Source organism: Caloenas nicobarica, chromosome 1 (assembly GCF_036013445.1).
Source record: "Caloenas nicobarica isolate bCalNic1 chromosome 1, bCalNic1.hap1, whole genome shotgun sequence".
Taxonomy (NCBI): Eukaryota; Metazoa; Chordata; class Aves; order Columbiformes; family Columbidae; genus Caloenas; species Caloenas nicobarica.
Window position 1 is genome coordinate 88620983 of NC_088245.1, and position 15061 is coordinate 88636043.

The following is a 15061-nucleotide window of genomic DNA, read 5'->3' on the forward strand; positions in this document are numbered from 1 at the left end:
GTAGAGGTGGATGTGGACTATACAGTAATGCTACCCTGATCAGCCTGTACTCAACATTTTGCTTCTATTTATTCTGGGTTGGGAGGGGGGCGAGGGGTCTGCTACACAAAGTCTTCATTTCAATGCTTTGTAGTTGTCTGCTGCTGCTGTTCACCCAGCTCTCTTCTGGCTCGTGGCCCTACTTGTTTAGCCAGGTCCCAGCTCCTCCTAAGACTCAGGCAGCCTTGCTTTTCAGGTACTGCCTTCTCTGTGGGACCATGGAGGCAATCCACTGACCAGTGCACTGCTTGGCCTCTTCCCAGGTGTAGCGGGGCGTGTAGCCAAAATCCTTCTGCGCCTTTCTATAAGAGAAGGTGAATGGGGTGTTCAGTAGAGTGACCAGGTGGCGGTTGGTGGAGGGGATGTACCTGACAAAGGGCCTGAGCAAGAAGCTCACTATCTCCAGCAGGAGCGAGAAGTAATACAACATTGTCAGAGGCATGGGGAGCCGGGGCTCGATTCCAAACCCCAGGTCCTTGGTCAGCTCGTAATTTAAATCTGCGTAGCTCATATGAGGAGTGTCATCTGAGATGTAGTAGAACTGCCCCCTGATGTGCTGGGCTTTCTGTGGGACCTGCAGAGCTTTGGCTGCCTGCACATGTGCCCAGGCAATGTTCCCCACGTACACGGGGTTCACCAGAGCCTCTTTCCTGGAGAAGCGCAGGTAGACATTTTTGTTCAACAGACACTTATCCAGGTGGCCTAGAAGAAACGGGCATCCTTCTCCAAAAATGTACATGGATCTCAGGGCACAGGTCATCAGTGTGCCATGATCCTTTAACACTTGACCATCTGCTTTCAGCACAGAATCCTCTGCCAGCCTCTTACTCCGGGCATAAGGAGATTTTGATTCAGTCTTGTAAGCTGTATCTTCATCACCATTGAAAATTGGATCACCTTTACAGTTTGGGCCTGTCACTTCTATAGTACTGGTGTATATGAAGTGCTGGACATTACAGCGGACACAGGCCTCCAGCAGCAGCCGAGTACCTTCAAAAGAGAAACATGCAAGTCAGTCTAGAGCTCTCCAAGCAGGAAAAAGTGGGCTTTTTAGTTCAGAAACAGCATCTCTGGCCTGAACTTGGCCAGATCTTCCTGCTCTGCAGCTGAAGGAATTCTATTCTGAACTGGGCAGTGTGTTCAATTAAACTGAACCTGCTCTGCATCTGTATTTAGGTGATGTCAGTGCACCTGCTGGAGGTAAACACAGATGAACACATGGTCTTAGTTGCATGTTGTGGGGTTTTTATGTCAAGAGTCAAATTTTGCTCTTGCTTCAGTTAGCATGGATACTAACCACAGATTCAGGGGCTTGGGCCTGTTGGTTGTATTGGCTTGTCTTAAGGCAGAGAACCTTCAGAAGCTGCCCTTCAAGTTAGGTACCACCCATCTTGAATGCTGAAGCCCGTTTTCCAGGCTTGAGGATGCTCTTGGGTGGTTTGCTATGCAGGGACAGAATTAACGTGGGACCAGAAGGTTTTCTCCAAAAGCAGCTTCACCCAGTGGGAATCTATCCATTATTGAATTGCCTTCAGAGGACGGCATGAAGGGAAAGGTCTTCTGTCAGAACAACACATGATACCATGTAGTCAAAGAGCATAGAGTAATGTGCAGTGAACAAAGTGATGCTTATGTATGTATGCCTCCCTTTTGGGCATATTCTGGCTTTTACTTGCAGTAATACAGGAGTTCTTACTTTTAAAATCCTGTCATAATGATTTTATCGAGGAGAGCAAAGGTAAATTGGCAAGATTAAGGCCTTTCAAGTAGCCAAGAGGGTTAAGCTAGGAAAGCACATTCAAGGGGAAAATAATTTAATAAATTGGGTTGTTTTAATTCCAAGTAGACTTCTTTTCTTCTGAGCTTTGAGGCAAAATTTAACTTATTTGTTGTGCATGGTGTCATGAGAAAGGTTATGTGTGAAAGAGCCAGTGACTTTGGAACAGAAGATACAGCTGAAAGACATTTGAAAATGTCTTTGGCAAAGGAACGTTAAACCAAAATGACTGATACTATCTCAGAAGGGTATGGCCTAAAATCAAGAGGATAAAATCAAGCACTAGCAGTGAGGCACATAAATGATGTAACAAGTCTGCTCAGTCTATCACAACAACTAAAGGCAGCACAACACAGAGCAGGCTGGCATTGCTAAAGAGAATGCAGTGAATAAAGGGAGTTTAGAGGACTAAGAAATACTGGCAGCAAAATATAGATCCATTAATGAGTGAGGAATGATAAGACTTACTGAACTGAATATTGTTAAGGCACAAAAATTCCTTTTTTCAAGCTTGAGCAAGAAAAAGAAAGATGTTGAAATACGTAGAAGATAAATCTGGATGAGGCTTTAAGAAACACTGAAGAAGAGCAAAGAGAAAAAGGTTACACAGCCAGCAACAAATTCATGTGAAAAGTGAGTTCATGTGAGTCACCATGTTTAGGTGACACACAAGCCAGAGTAATCTGGAAAATTAATTAATTAACTAAATTATCATTAAAACATTTAATAGCTTAATTCCTGCCATCAATGCTGTTTAGAAAGTGAGGGAAAGTAATGAAGTGCAGAAGGACTAGATAAAATCAAATGAGAGAACAAGCTTTAAAAAGGCAAACATAAAATTATCTTGATAGTTGGTATCTGTTCAAGATCAGTTTCACCCAAATAAAATGTGTTTTATTTGAAAATCAAAGTTTTGTGTAAAAAATGAAAAGGTTCTTACAGTAATGGGAATTTGAGCATCTTTCACATAGAATGTAATGAAGTAAATCTTCCATAGAGCGGGTCTCCAAGTTTTGCTTGCACAGAAAGCCCTCCTGACTGAGACTCTGATTCACAGAGGGTACTTTTGTTTGGATTATATTTAATTATTTTCTTAATTCCTCCTAAAAATTAACTTCCCTTCCTAAAACAATATTTTTGCTCTGAGGCATCGTGTGGCATGTGAGACAGGAAAGCCCTGCATGGTGGCAAGTTTAACTTGTTTCCTTCTGTTCCAGTTTGTGAACATCCATGTCTGATTCCTTGACACATTTGGATTGTAAAAGTTCTGTTTTCTAGGAGAAACAAAACTTTCATCCTGCAAGTCTATGAAGTACGTAGCAGTGTCTTGGGATGGACGGAAATAGGGAAAACGACTGCAGTAATTGCTGACTGACCTTAGGGTCAGTTTGCTGGTGGAGCAGGACTGGTGTGTGCTTTCATTCTGCCAAATGTCATCAGCTAAGCCTCACTGGCCCAGGGAGCTTATTTCACCCACAGACACACTCTGCTAGTGGGGGATCTGAAAGGTTTATGGAAGTCTAAACCTGCAAAAGGAACAATGGGGAAGACTTAAATATACTCTGTAGGTCCGACTCCAGCTCAGAGCTAGAGAGCCTGCTGATTTGGGGACATTTTAATAATTGTTTGGGTTTTTTGTTGTGGTGTTTTGTTGTTGTTGTTTTGTTGGTGGGTTTTTTTCCCAATGGGTCTAAGCAACACATTCTGCTGTGAAAAACAGATTGTAGCAGGACTATGGTCATAAAGAGAGAGCTTTACAATTCCTCTTTCTGAACCACCACCCCTGGATATTTATTTTTCATCCTACCCAATGCACAGGTTTACAGGAGCTTGCCTTTCTCCTCTTGCCTCCTGGCAGGGACCTAAGAAGCTGCCCGCTGGGCTCTAATTTGTGGTCACTGACAATTTGCGGCTTTGACTGAGCGGAAATGAAAGGGTCTGGAAGCTGAATGTACAGGCAATGAGCCAGGCTAAAACAACCAAAGTGCCATCCCACTGTTTTTAAGGTGCATGAGAGAGAGAACTCAGCTGCAGAGAACGCTCTCTTGCTCTGAACCCCGGTGAGCAGCCAATATTTGTAAAAGTGGTGCCTGTAGAAATATGTTCCTTATTTTTCTGTGAAAAAGCCCCATATCTGTGGCGGAGAGGAACAAAGAACCAGGAAAACTATTCACTTGAATAAGAACATCTTCCCCAAATCTTCCCCAAGGCACTGCAACACAGCCAGGGAGGTCAGTGTGCATGCAGGTTAGGCAGTACCAGTCCTCTTGAAAGGCACAGAGGGTTTTGGGATCACAGGGAGGTGGGATGAAGTTGTTCTTTTAGGAAATATATTTAAATTTCCTGGCAGCTGGTGTCACACAGGCCATTACTAAGCCAAAATCTTTGCCCGTTATCTGATCTTTGCATGAAGAACAGGGGCTCCTTAGTAGAAAGGGAGATCCCAACACTGAGTGAGAAGTCACTGAAACCCCTCCCTCCCATGGCCTTCAGCTTGTTGGGGGATTTTTAATGATAAGCTCAAAGTGGGAGAGCACCTGCTTGTCTGAACTGCATTCATGCACACACAGACATAATGGCAAATGAGAGGAAAAGGAGAAGAGGAGGATGAAAAATAATAAGCAGAGAGCCACAGGGTCTGGGACATGAGTAGTGCAAATTTGCTGTAATGTGGCTAAAGCCTGCAGTGTTTGTAAAAATTGTAACACCTACACAGGTGGTGAAACTGCATGGGGAAGGAGAATAAGAACTAATTTTTCTCACATGCACATTGGGATTTCAGAAGTGAATTGATTCCAGAAGGGTCCTCTGAGCACGGGATTAGGCTGTCCCCCGTGAGGGTAGAGCCTGTGCAGATCTCAGAATGGGCCTGTGTGAATGGTGGCAAGACTAAACGATCCTGCAGTGCCCTGTAGTGGAAAACAGGTGCATGCCGGGTGTGGAGAGCGACAGAGCTGCATGGGGCTGCACATGTGCATGCTTTGCAATCACTTGTATGACCATGCAAGATGCAGAAATCCCAGTTAATCTGGCTCAGAAAAACAGGCCAGGTGTTCCCTTTCCTGAGCAGAGGATGATCAGTAGACATGGGCTTGAGAAAGGTGCTTCACTCGCTCACCTGTTACGTTGACTTCCCAGAGCAGCTGCTTCTCTGTGAGGCCCAAGGTGTCAATGATGGAAGCCGTGTGGATGACAAGGGAGACCCCCTGACAGGCACGGTGCAGGAACATCACATCTCGGATGTCCCCTTCCAGGATTTTCACCTCAGTCTTACCCTGGAACTCTGCAAGGACAGCAGAAAACAAAGTATCCTAAGATGCTTATGGGATCCTAAGAAGAGTGGTGAAGGGCTGTAAGGAAGCTGATGCTGCACTTGGGAGGTGCTGACAGCCCAGCCCAGGCACAGGAACGGTATTTTAAGGCTGGCAAAACAGAAGGCGTTTTCCAATGGCTATATTTTCAAGTACTAATTACCGTGCTATAGAAGTCTATATTGCATTACCTACTGTATTTTTGGAGCCAATATTCAACACCATTTTTGTTGTTGTTGTTGTGGGTTGTTTGGTGGTGGTGGTGGTGGTTTGGTTTGGGCTTGGTTTGTTTGTTTTGGTTTGGGTTTTTTGGGGTTGGTTTGTTTGTTTGTTTGTTTTTAAAGAGAAATCTTTCCTACTGCTAGCCAGGGCCTAAAGCATCTTTCAGGTGTGACTACTTTAAAGTTCAAATGGGGAGCTTTAGCTATTCATGTTCTGGTGACTGACTATTTATAAAACTGTTAACCCAAGTATACTGAACAGCCAGGCACTGCTTGCTCCTGTCTTCAGGGTGATGAATGAGCTCTCTCCACCCACAGCATGTGTGCACAGAGCAGTGTTCACACCTATTTTCTGTCCCTTGACCTTCAGCATATTGCAGCTCTTCTAACACATTACTTACAGTTCTGACACATCTTTTTTATGTACCTCAGCCAGGACTTACCATGCCTCTTCTAAGTCCAACTCTGGCTCCATTTCAGCATCTGTGCTGTGGGGCCGTTTTTAGCATGCACATATTTCTGGTCCAAATCTGAGCTCTCAAGGCTGCTTTCCTGAGCTAGCTCAACCCTGACTTGCTTTAACTCCTGCTTTTTAAGCCCTCTCCATCCCCAGCAGCTAATATGTGTGACCTCGGTGGAGCTCTAGGTCTCAAACCCATCCTTCCCCTATGTTTTGCTGGGCAGAATCATCCTTTATACAGCCCAGAACTACACTAACAAAATTGCATCAGCTCAGAATGATGACCCGGAGAAATTTATGCTCCGAGGCGATGCTGCTCCCCTGGGAAGTCTGCTGGCCTCGCTGCAGCCATGCCGTGGGAGAGGAGATGACTTTCTCAGCATGAGTTACAGCTTTTAAGGAGGTGGTGTCCTTACAGCAAGAGCCTCTGCTGTGGCTGCACTAGAGGGCTCCCCAGGCACAGCTACTGGGAAGGGACTCTGCAGTGCAGACAAATCCTCTGTCTTCTTCCAGCATCACCAAATGCTTATTTTAGATAACAGAAGAACCTGATTAATTTATAGAGCTTTTAGCCTCAGCCATGACTGAATTCTGGTGTATCCTAGTGCTTTGTCACCAGCTCCAAAGCAGGCAGTATTTCATGCCATGTCTGTAATGGAGAAACACTGAGACAGCTGCCGAGATCTGGAACTAAATGGGAATATCTTTTTAAATGGTTTTATCTGATTATATCTGTAGCATGCTAGAGTGTAATCTTGTATCAATTTAACAATTATTCTGATGCAACAGGCTTGAGGGGCTTTTTTTTTTTTAATCACAGTCAGTTGGTCTTAGATGTGAAATTTGTGAAACATTTACAAAACTGTTACTAAAATTAGAGTTACTGCCCTCCCAGCACAGTCACTGCCACATGCTCTCTTCTGCTCTTTTATTTTACAGAGTGCATTAATTTCCTAGGGCTCTGTTTCCAGAAGGTTTACACTGACCTCTACTTGTATGGACACAAAAGTGTCCGACTATGGGGCTAGGCTTTTTGTTAAGCACCTGGCAGTTAGATTTGTTCTAATAAACAAAACCAGGACAACAGCCCTTAGGTTGATGTCCTCCATGAGTAAGGCTTTGTGGGGTTGCAATGAACCAAAGGATTGAAATACAAGGTTTTCACAATGTAAATTCTGACATGTGGGTGTCAGGTGGAAGGGAGAGGAAGAGGATAAAATCAACTCAGCTCTCCATTTTTGCATACAGTGATTATGAGAAAGTACGTATTCACTGGGAAAGCTTCTTACGCTTCCCCAAAGGTTTCTCTGTCCTCTGAGCTGTAAGCAATGCTCCCTGCTTGCAGGAAGTTTTTACAGGGTAAAAACATTACAGGGTAGTTTTTGCTTGGAAATACCACTACTCACTAAAATTCAGTGTCCTGTTGTGAGCAGTGTCCGACTCAGCAATCCAGTCAGAATATTTGCCCTAAACTGTCTTTCACTTTTCTACGTGTTGTTTAACATTCAAGCAAACAAAAACATCTGTGAGACTTCAGTAGTTTGAATTACTTAATACTCTTTTATAGAGCTCCTAAAGGCTGTGGGGTGGATGGTGGAGAAAGGCGTTCCTCATGAGTGATCTTCACTGTCCTGGTTAACTGGATTGTTCATTAAAATGGTCTACTTTGTGTATTCATGGAAGAAAATTAAAAATTGTGTCTTATTTTCATTTGTAGAGGGTAAAGCAATTTATTTGCTCCTTTAGCACAGGGAAGCTGAGGTGTTTAAGCTGTTCCCACTTCCGCTGTTGAGATGTTCTGTTGCTACTCTGCCTTTCTGTTTTGAATGGAGTGACAAAGCCAAGTGAATGTCTGCGAAGTTGAGCAAAAAGCCAGAAGGAAGTTTCCCAGAGCAGGAGCTTCCCCCAGCAAAAGTCCTAGGAAAAAACCCCACATTCCTTCTCCCTTTACTTTCCTTCTACTTTGGAGCAGTACTGGGTCTACTGTGCAAAACCACTCAGTGCTCAAGCTTCAGACAATCCATGAATGTCTGTCTCTGAAAAATGACATGAAATGAGGGTTCGGGGGGGAGATGTACAGAGGGATTAGACAAGGGGGAGTCAATGCTTTGAAACAGTGAGAAATCCTCTTGAGAACAACCTGGGAATTTCCAACTTTTCCACAAGTGCCAGTGTAATAATAATCAAACAAACAAACAAAAAGAATTGCATAAGTGGAAGCACAGGAAAGGCAAAAAGATAAATTTGAAGTGGAGATGGGAGGTAGGAAACCCAAAGCACCAAACTGCTATGTTCAATGTGATGTTTATTCTCAACCACAGTGTAACTGGGCAGACTCCAGCTCACAGCGCTTGACATTGATTGATCCTGGACTCCCTAGGGCTGTGGAGGACCACAAATGTCACTGTTTTAGGCAGACTGAGTGCCATGGTCGAGGTCTCAGCAGGAAACTTGCTTAGACAAAAGAAAAGTGTGCCTGAGTGTCTCCTGGAACAAAGAGATGTAACTTGCACATACTCCTATGTCTTACTCCCCACAGCTCTGACTCTGAAAAGATATTGCAAGTGAAAGGTGCTCAAGAGCTCAGTGAGAAAGAAAACCACTCAGCTCTGCTCCTGGTGGTTCAAGAAATCCAAACAACATGTGCCAGCAAGTAAAAGTCCCTGCAGTAAAAATAATGCAGGTCAGAAGACGCAGCAGCTCTGCGTTTGGAATGGGAGTCACTCTACTAGAGAAGGGCTTCAAAGGGAATAGCAGTAAAATATTTCAGGTAGTCCTGAAAGCACTGGCTTTCACTGTACCCTGGTCAGAAATGACAAGTCTTTGGTCACCAAGAAGTACAAAAGGCTGGGGGTTCTTCTTGGTATGTGTAATGCACAGATACACTGACAGATGCAGCTATTCAGACTTCAAGGCTAGGAGCCCTGACAATAGGCTTGCTCTTTTTCTTGCTCTGGATCCTCTTAAGCAGCAGGGTTAAGGCATCAAGGTAAGGAAGGACTGAAGCAATCTGCAAGCAACACCTGGATGTGGCTCATGGCTGAGCTTCTTGCACATAGTAGAGAGAAGCTGTCTCATTTTTGTAAATACAGCATATCTAGCTATTACTGATTGCCATTCTTGTCTTCTTCAAAGGATGAAAGAAATAAAATTTTTAGGAAAGACCTGTGAACCTCTGAAGAGATGTACCTATAGAGGCTGATACAGACAGGGAGACTGACAGGCAAAGTGCAGGGGCTCAAGGCAGTTCAAACACATCTGAAATGCCATCCTGTTATTTCTACTACCTGTTTGCAAGGCAGAAAAAGCTCCAAAAACTGTTTTTTCCCTTCCTTCTGTGTTGGTCAGATAGGCAGCAGGAATTCTGCAGGGAGAGGGAGCATCTGGGCAGTGTTCAGTGGAAGAAGGAGGGAGTGTAAGAAAAGAAGGCATAGAGCTTAACAGGGCATAGAACTTTCCTATTAACAGAAAAGGAACATTAAAACCTTTACCACAGCCCAGCCAAGACTCTGCTCACACAAACAATAGTTTTCACTCCCCAGGACTCTCCATTATCCCCACAAAGCTCTCCTGGCCTGAAGCAGCACAGATGCTCCTGTCGCTACCCGGCTACATGAGCACTAAACCACACACAGTCCTGCTGCTGCAAGCGCCACAGTCTGCTGCAGCTGCAGGCTTTGGCACTGGGGGAACTGCTGGGAAATCAGAGCAGGAAAGAGGGCTGCAAGGCTCAAGGGCATCCAGCAAAACCTCAGTGACATGCTGAATGAGATTTAATGAGTCCTATTTGTATAAAACCGTCCTAAAGGCTTGTGCAATTTGCACCAGGTTTATGGTGCACTGTTACTCTTCTTTGATGAGACTTAAACACTCTATAGAAAGATTGCGGCTCTTTAGCAAATTGTATGGGGATGTTCCATAAGGATTCTCATATACTTCCCTTCATAGAGGAAGAATAGTCTTGAGGTTATGATGTGATCGAGGAAAGAATTGTCAAGTAAATGTCTGTGATGTAAGCACTTAAGAACTCGATTGAATTTAGGTTGCTATGTGTCTTTTTATAGATGTGCTCCAGGAAAAGGGACATTTAAAATACAATACTCTGAGCTGCTTTCCCCACCACAGATTGTTCCTGACACTGGGCATATCGCTCATTTGTGCTGTCTCCAGTCCTTTGAAGAAGCCAGAGTCCTGACTTGCCCTTTGCAAATGGGTCCTGTCTCTTCTGTGCAGAGCAAAAAAAAGGCTTTAATAATAATAAGAAGAAGAAATTTTAAGATGCCTCATCACAGCTCTCAGCCAGCAGATCACAATTAACCAAACTAATCACAGGTTGAAGAAAACCATTGACACTTGCACCCACAACTTTGCCACTGCCTTATAGTCCTGCACACCAGAGCACAGGACAGTATGCTCTGGGTTACACTGCTCCCCTACCCTCAGTACAGCAATGCTTGCATTTCCCTTCCCCTCAGCAGAAGTGTGAGATTTTTGCACTAATTTTGCTCTGTGAGTTTTGATGTAATAGAAGGCAGGCTGAAGCAACCTATTTACTGCATTAACAGTATATATGGCTCCCTTCCAATCTAGAGAAGCCTCAAGGTCTGGCAAAGAAAACTCTTGCTTTTACATTTTACATCTGATTTCTACACTGGAGGGAGAGGGAGGGAAAGAGCAAGACTTCCTTGAAGTAAAACTTCTATCTGCAAAGCTGGGTTTGGGTGGAAGGTAAAGACCTGCATACTCTCCACCTGAGACAACAGCATGTATACCTGCAATACATTGTACTCACAAGATGGTACTTACTTCCAAACTTCCCGAGTGCTTCATTGCTAAAGGCTTTGTCCAGCAGTCGGATCTCAGCCAGCGCCTCCTCTTCTTCCAAAAGCAAGCGGACAATCCTCTGGCCAAGAAATCCTCCTGCTCCTGTCACCAGACAGCTTACCCCAGCCAAGGACATTGCTCTGGGTTGCTCCTCAGCAGTGAACTAGCTTTCCCTGGAGCTCAGACTGGCTGGTTCACCTCCTGCCTGAGGAAAGGAGCACATGACATCAACCTCTGGATCAAAGTGTGTTACCACAAAGAGAGAGTAATGGAAAAGAAACCCTATCCCCTATATTAAACAAAAGTTTTTAAAGCATATCTTACTTTTGCTAGCTATTCCTATTCAAAAATACCCTACGCATTGTTCCATGCAAAGAAAAAGCTATTTGCAAGCTATTACAAATTAAGGAAATTAGCAAATCTGAAAATGCTCAAAACCAACTTTAATGCTAAACAAACCGCACAAAAGTCTGCCTCAATCCTTGGTTCCACCTCTCTAATACTCAAAAGACTGTGGGGGAGAATTGCCTGTATTTATATACTGATCAGCACCACCTCGGTCCTTTTGCTTCTCCTCCCTCTTGCGTGCCTCCTTTGCTGCAAACGAATATGGTGCTTCCACCCCTCCCCTCTCATTGACGAGGAAGGCTCTGGATGCGGCGAGGTCTGAGCCCCTACCTAGATGTGATCCTGTGTGCCTAAATCTTCAGAGGGTAAACCCTCATGCTGACAATTCTCTGTAGCTGTGCTTGTTTGTGTAATGCAGTGTTAATATGAAAATGGAAAACTAATCTCTGGGATTTTGTATTCCTCCAGTATACTTGAGGTATTTGAAGTGATGAAATGGTCTATTGTACCATTAAAGTCAAATTAAAGCTGTGAGAGAGAAATATTCACCTCTGAAATATCTGCTGAGAGTGTACCTGGTTAAAATAAAGCTGTAGCAGGCTCTTTGTGCCTTTCCTGTGTTATTACTTTTTACATGTCCAAAATACAGGGAAGATGCCCAGGTATTTCTCCCTTGGGTTTCACTCTATTCCTAGTGAAACTATTTTCTAGTGCAAGACCAGGGCAGGGCTTAGGTATTAGCCTGAAGCTCGTAATACCTGCACTGCCTTCCCAGATTGGGCACTGTCAGGACATGCTGACTGGAGCTGTATTTTCTCTCTCAAACAGGGATAGTCAGACTTCCTAGCTGAAGCAAGAAGATAAATAGGTAGCTGCCTTAAGTGAGAAGGAAGTTATGAAGAAGCCCAGCAACACAACTAATTAGGCTGAAGTAACTGGAAAGAAGATCACTGATTTTAGACACAGCTGGAATGGATCTCTAAAAATGCTTTACCTGCATTTGTGCGACTAACTCCTAAACTCCATTTTATTCTGTGGTCATGAATTTTGCTCACTCATTAAAAAGAGTCCTGGAGCAAAGCTATAGAAGCAGCACCCTCACATTGTTACTTTTTAAAGCACAACTGGGCCTGCAAGTGACAACAGGAAAGCAAAACCATTTCTGTTCAAGAAGAAAAGGATTTCAGCTGACACTGATGACAAACTTTTGGCAACTGTTTCAGTCACAGTATCCTTGAAAATCCTTCCCTTACCTCAACAAAACTTTTAAAAAATGTTATCAGTGCTTCTTTCCTTGACTTCTGTCAGGCAGGACCTTGGCATTGTATGTTCTTATCAGAAGCTGCTGCAGATTAATTTTGTGCAGTGCGTGTGTTTTGCAAGGAAAAATAACTGACCAAGGCCTGCTGCTGCAACCAGTGTTCTCTGAAACAGTGCTTCCTTTTCACTTTTAGAAAGGAGATAAAATGCCTTGAAGAGGCATTATAAAAACAGACAACACAACATAGCCTTTTAGAATAGAAAACATTTTCCTACACCAAGCTTGCCTATTAGAATTACGATGTTTAGCAGGGGTGGTGTTTTATATGAGAATGTAAGTGCTGCATAGGGGACTGTGGGGACGTTTATTGCTGCTGTGCTTTTGTCCTCTTCGGTGCTATTGGGTCAAATGCTTGGCTTAGTTTGAGGGAATTTTATACTTTGCTACACAGCAGCCTTCATTTGAGCTGCCACTTGCTAATGTCAGGGATCAGACAGCAGCAGTTTGCTCAGTTCAAGCACAGACCTGCTGGTGCTTCCTGTGGTCTCACCTAGAGACAACATTTTCACCCTCTATTTCTTCCTGACATTGCTGTGTGGGGTTGCTGGGTGGCCTGGCAGCTCCTCTGTGCTGCAAACATGCCAGGCTCTAGTGTTCCCTGTAGGACACAGAGGCAGACGCCGGAATGGGCTGTATGTCCCAGAATGGTGTCAATGAGCAACGAGGCCAGAGCACATCAGACCTCTGACCACCAGAAATAACTGGGAGAAGTTAAAAACTATTGCATTGGTCTGAGATTTGCAGACTAAAACATAATTCAGCAGCATCTAAAAAGTTTACCAACTCTGCATTCTTTGTCAAGGCATAGTCATTTTTAAACTATGTTGTTGTTTTCCTCTCCTTGACTTTATCATAAAATGAGGCCTTCACAGTCTGATACTTTGCTGATGTACACAAGAGGTGGATGGTAGAATGGGCTGTATGTCTCAGAGTGTCATTTTAGAAAATCAGAGCTTGCCAATTTTGACTTGTGTTGGAGAATTGCTATACATGGACTAAGTGCACAGCTTAGCACGTGTGCAATCCACTATGTCCCATCACATCCATGTCCCTAATCTGCTGGTCCAGGATCAGTGTTGGTCCTCCAGCTTTGTTGGTGTTTACTGTGACAGAGACACTTTGAGACAATGGCTAGCTGGTGTTTGGAGAACACACTTTCTTAGCCTTGTCACAAGGAGAAAAAGGGCTTGGGGGGTGCGATGGAGATGAGAAAGCAGCAAGAGAGAAATAATGAAGGGGAAATTCCCAGCTGCATTGAGAACAAACTGTGTCACGGTACTGGAATGAATAAATGCAATAACATTGCAGATCACAGAAGTTTTAGATAGGATAAAGTATTATACTTTGACAGAGGGCGATGCTGTTTAATTGTGCAATCAGGCAAAAGAAGCTATCCAGGAGGAAGAAAAGAAGGACAGATCTTTTTGTCCAGAAAATAAATCTGGATTAGGAAATGGGTTTCTGAAGTCTGCCCTGTTGCCTAGATTGATGAAAACTGAAGTAGGAAAAGGCAAAGTCATGCTTGTTACTTAACTGGATCTTTTGCTGTCTAAACATAGAGTAATTGTGACCAAAAAGCCACAAAAAATTCATGTGCTTCTCATGTGAAAAATGTATGTGCTTCTTACCGTCATATGCCCATAAACTCAAAATGCCTACATTCTGGCAGCTCTGGAGAAGCTCACAGAATCATCGACTCCTTTAGGTTGGAAAAGATCTTTAAGATCATCAAGTGCAGTTAACCCAGCACTGTCAAGGCCACCACTAAACCATGTCGCTAAGTGCTATATCTACATGTCTTTTAAACACCTCCAGGGATGGTGACTGCACCACATCTCTGGGCAGACTGTCCCAATGCCTGACAACTCTTCCCATGAATAAATTTTTTCTAGTGTCCAGTCTAAACCACCCACGGTGCAACTTGAGGCCATTTCCTGTTGTCCTATTGCTTGTTAATTGGGTAAAGAAATGGACACCCACCTTGCTACAACTACCTTTCAGGTAGCTGTAGACAGCAATAAGGTCTCCCCTCAGCCTCCTTTTCTCCAGACTAAGCAGCCCCAGTTCCCTCAGGTGCTTTTCATGAGACACGTGCTCTGGACCCTTCACCAGCTTCGTTGCCGTTCTCTGCACTCTCTCCAGCACCTCAATGTTTTTCTTGTATTGAGGGGCCCAAAACTGAACACAGGATTCAAGGTGTGGCCTCACCAGTGCCAAGTACAGGGGAACAATCACTTCTCCAGTCCTGCTGGCCACACTGTTCCTGATACAAGCCAGGATGCTGTTGGCCTTTTTGGCCACCCGTGCACACTGCTGGCTCATGTTCTGCTGGCTGTACATCAACACCCCCAGATCCCTCTCTGCCAGGCAGCTTTCCAGCCACTCTTCCCCAAACCTGTAGCGTTGCCTGGGGTTGTTGTGACCCAAGTGCAGGACCTGGCACTTGGCCTTATTGAAACAACCTCATACAATTGGCCTCAGCCCAAGGATCCAGCTGGTCCAGATCGCTCTCTATGGCCATCCTACCCTCCAGCAGATCAACACTCCCACCCAACTCGGTGTCATCTGCAAACTTGCTGAGGGTGCACTCGATTGCCTCATCCAGATCATTGATAAAGAGATTAAACAGAACTGGCCCAAATCCTGAGCCCTGGGGAACACCACTCGTGAGTGGCTGCCAGCTTTATTTGACTCCATTCTCCACAACTCTTTGGGCCCAGCCATCCAGCCAGTTCTTTACCCAGTGAAGAGTACGCCAGT

At 44.3% G+C, this 15061-nt stretch overlaps 1 protein-coding gene across 2 annotated transcripts; it reads right to left on the reverse strand.

Moving 5' to 3' along the window:
- Positions 1 to 214: 214 nt before the first annotated feature.
- Positions 215 to 14437, reverse strand: LOC136002658 (3 beta-hydroxysteroid dehydrogenase/Delta 5-->4-isomerase-like). 2 transcript variants are annotated; one of them, XM_065657933.1, is made up of 4 exons: positions 14415 to 14437; positions 10615 to 10772; positions 4935 to 5099; positions 215 to 1029 (listed from the first exon to the last, which is right to left on the reverse strand). In XM_065657933.1, the coding sequence occupies exons 2-4, from the start codon at positions 10766 to 10768 to the stop codon at positions 215 to 217; spliced, it is 1134 nt and encodes a 377-aa protein (XP_065514005.1). In that variant the 5' UTR covers positions 10769 to 10772; positions 14415 to 14437. The 2 variants fall into 2 exon arrangements, with proteins under 2 accessions (XP_065514005.1, XP_065513998.1); XM_065657926.1 differs by lacking the exon at positions 14415 to 14437 and having other exon boundaries at positions 10615 to 10768.
- Positions 14438 to 15061: the final 624 nt, after the last annotated feature.

Excerpts from the sequence above, each read along its gene's own strand:
- LOC136002658 (XM_065657933.1), bottom strand. The coding sequence starts at position 10,768 with ATGTCCTTGGCTGGGGTAAGCTGTCTGGTGACAGGAGCAGGAGGATTT. Across the intron at positions 5,100-10,614 it reads AGCACTCGGGAAGTTTGGAA|AGTTCCAGGGTAAGACTGAG; the intron begins GTAAGTACCATC and ends CTGTCCTTGCAG. Across the intron at positions 1,030-4,934 it reads CTGGGAAGTCAACGTAACAG|GTACTCGGCTGCTGCTGGAG; the intron begins GTGAGCGAGTGA and ends TCTCTTTTGAAG.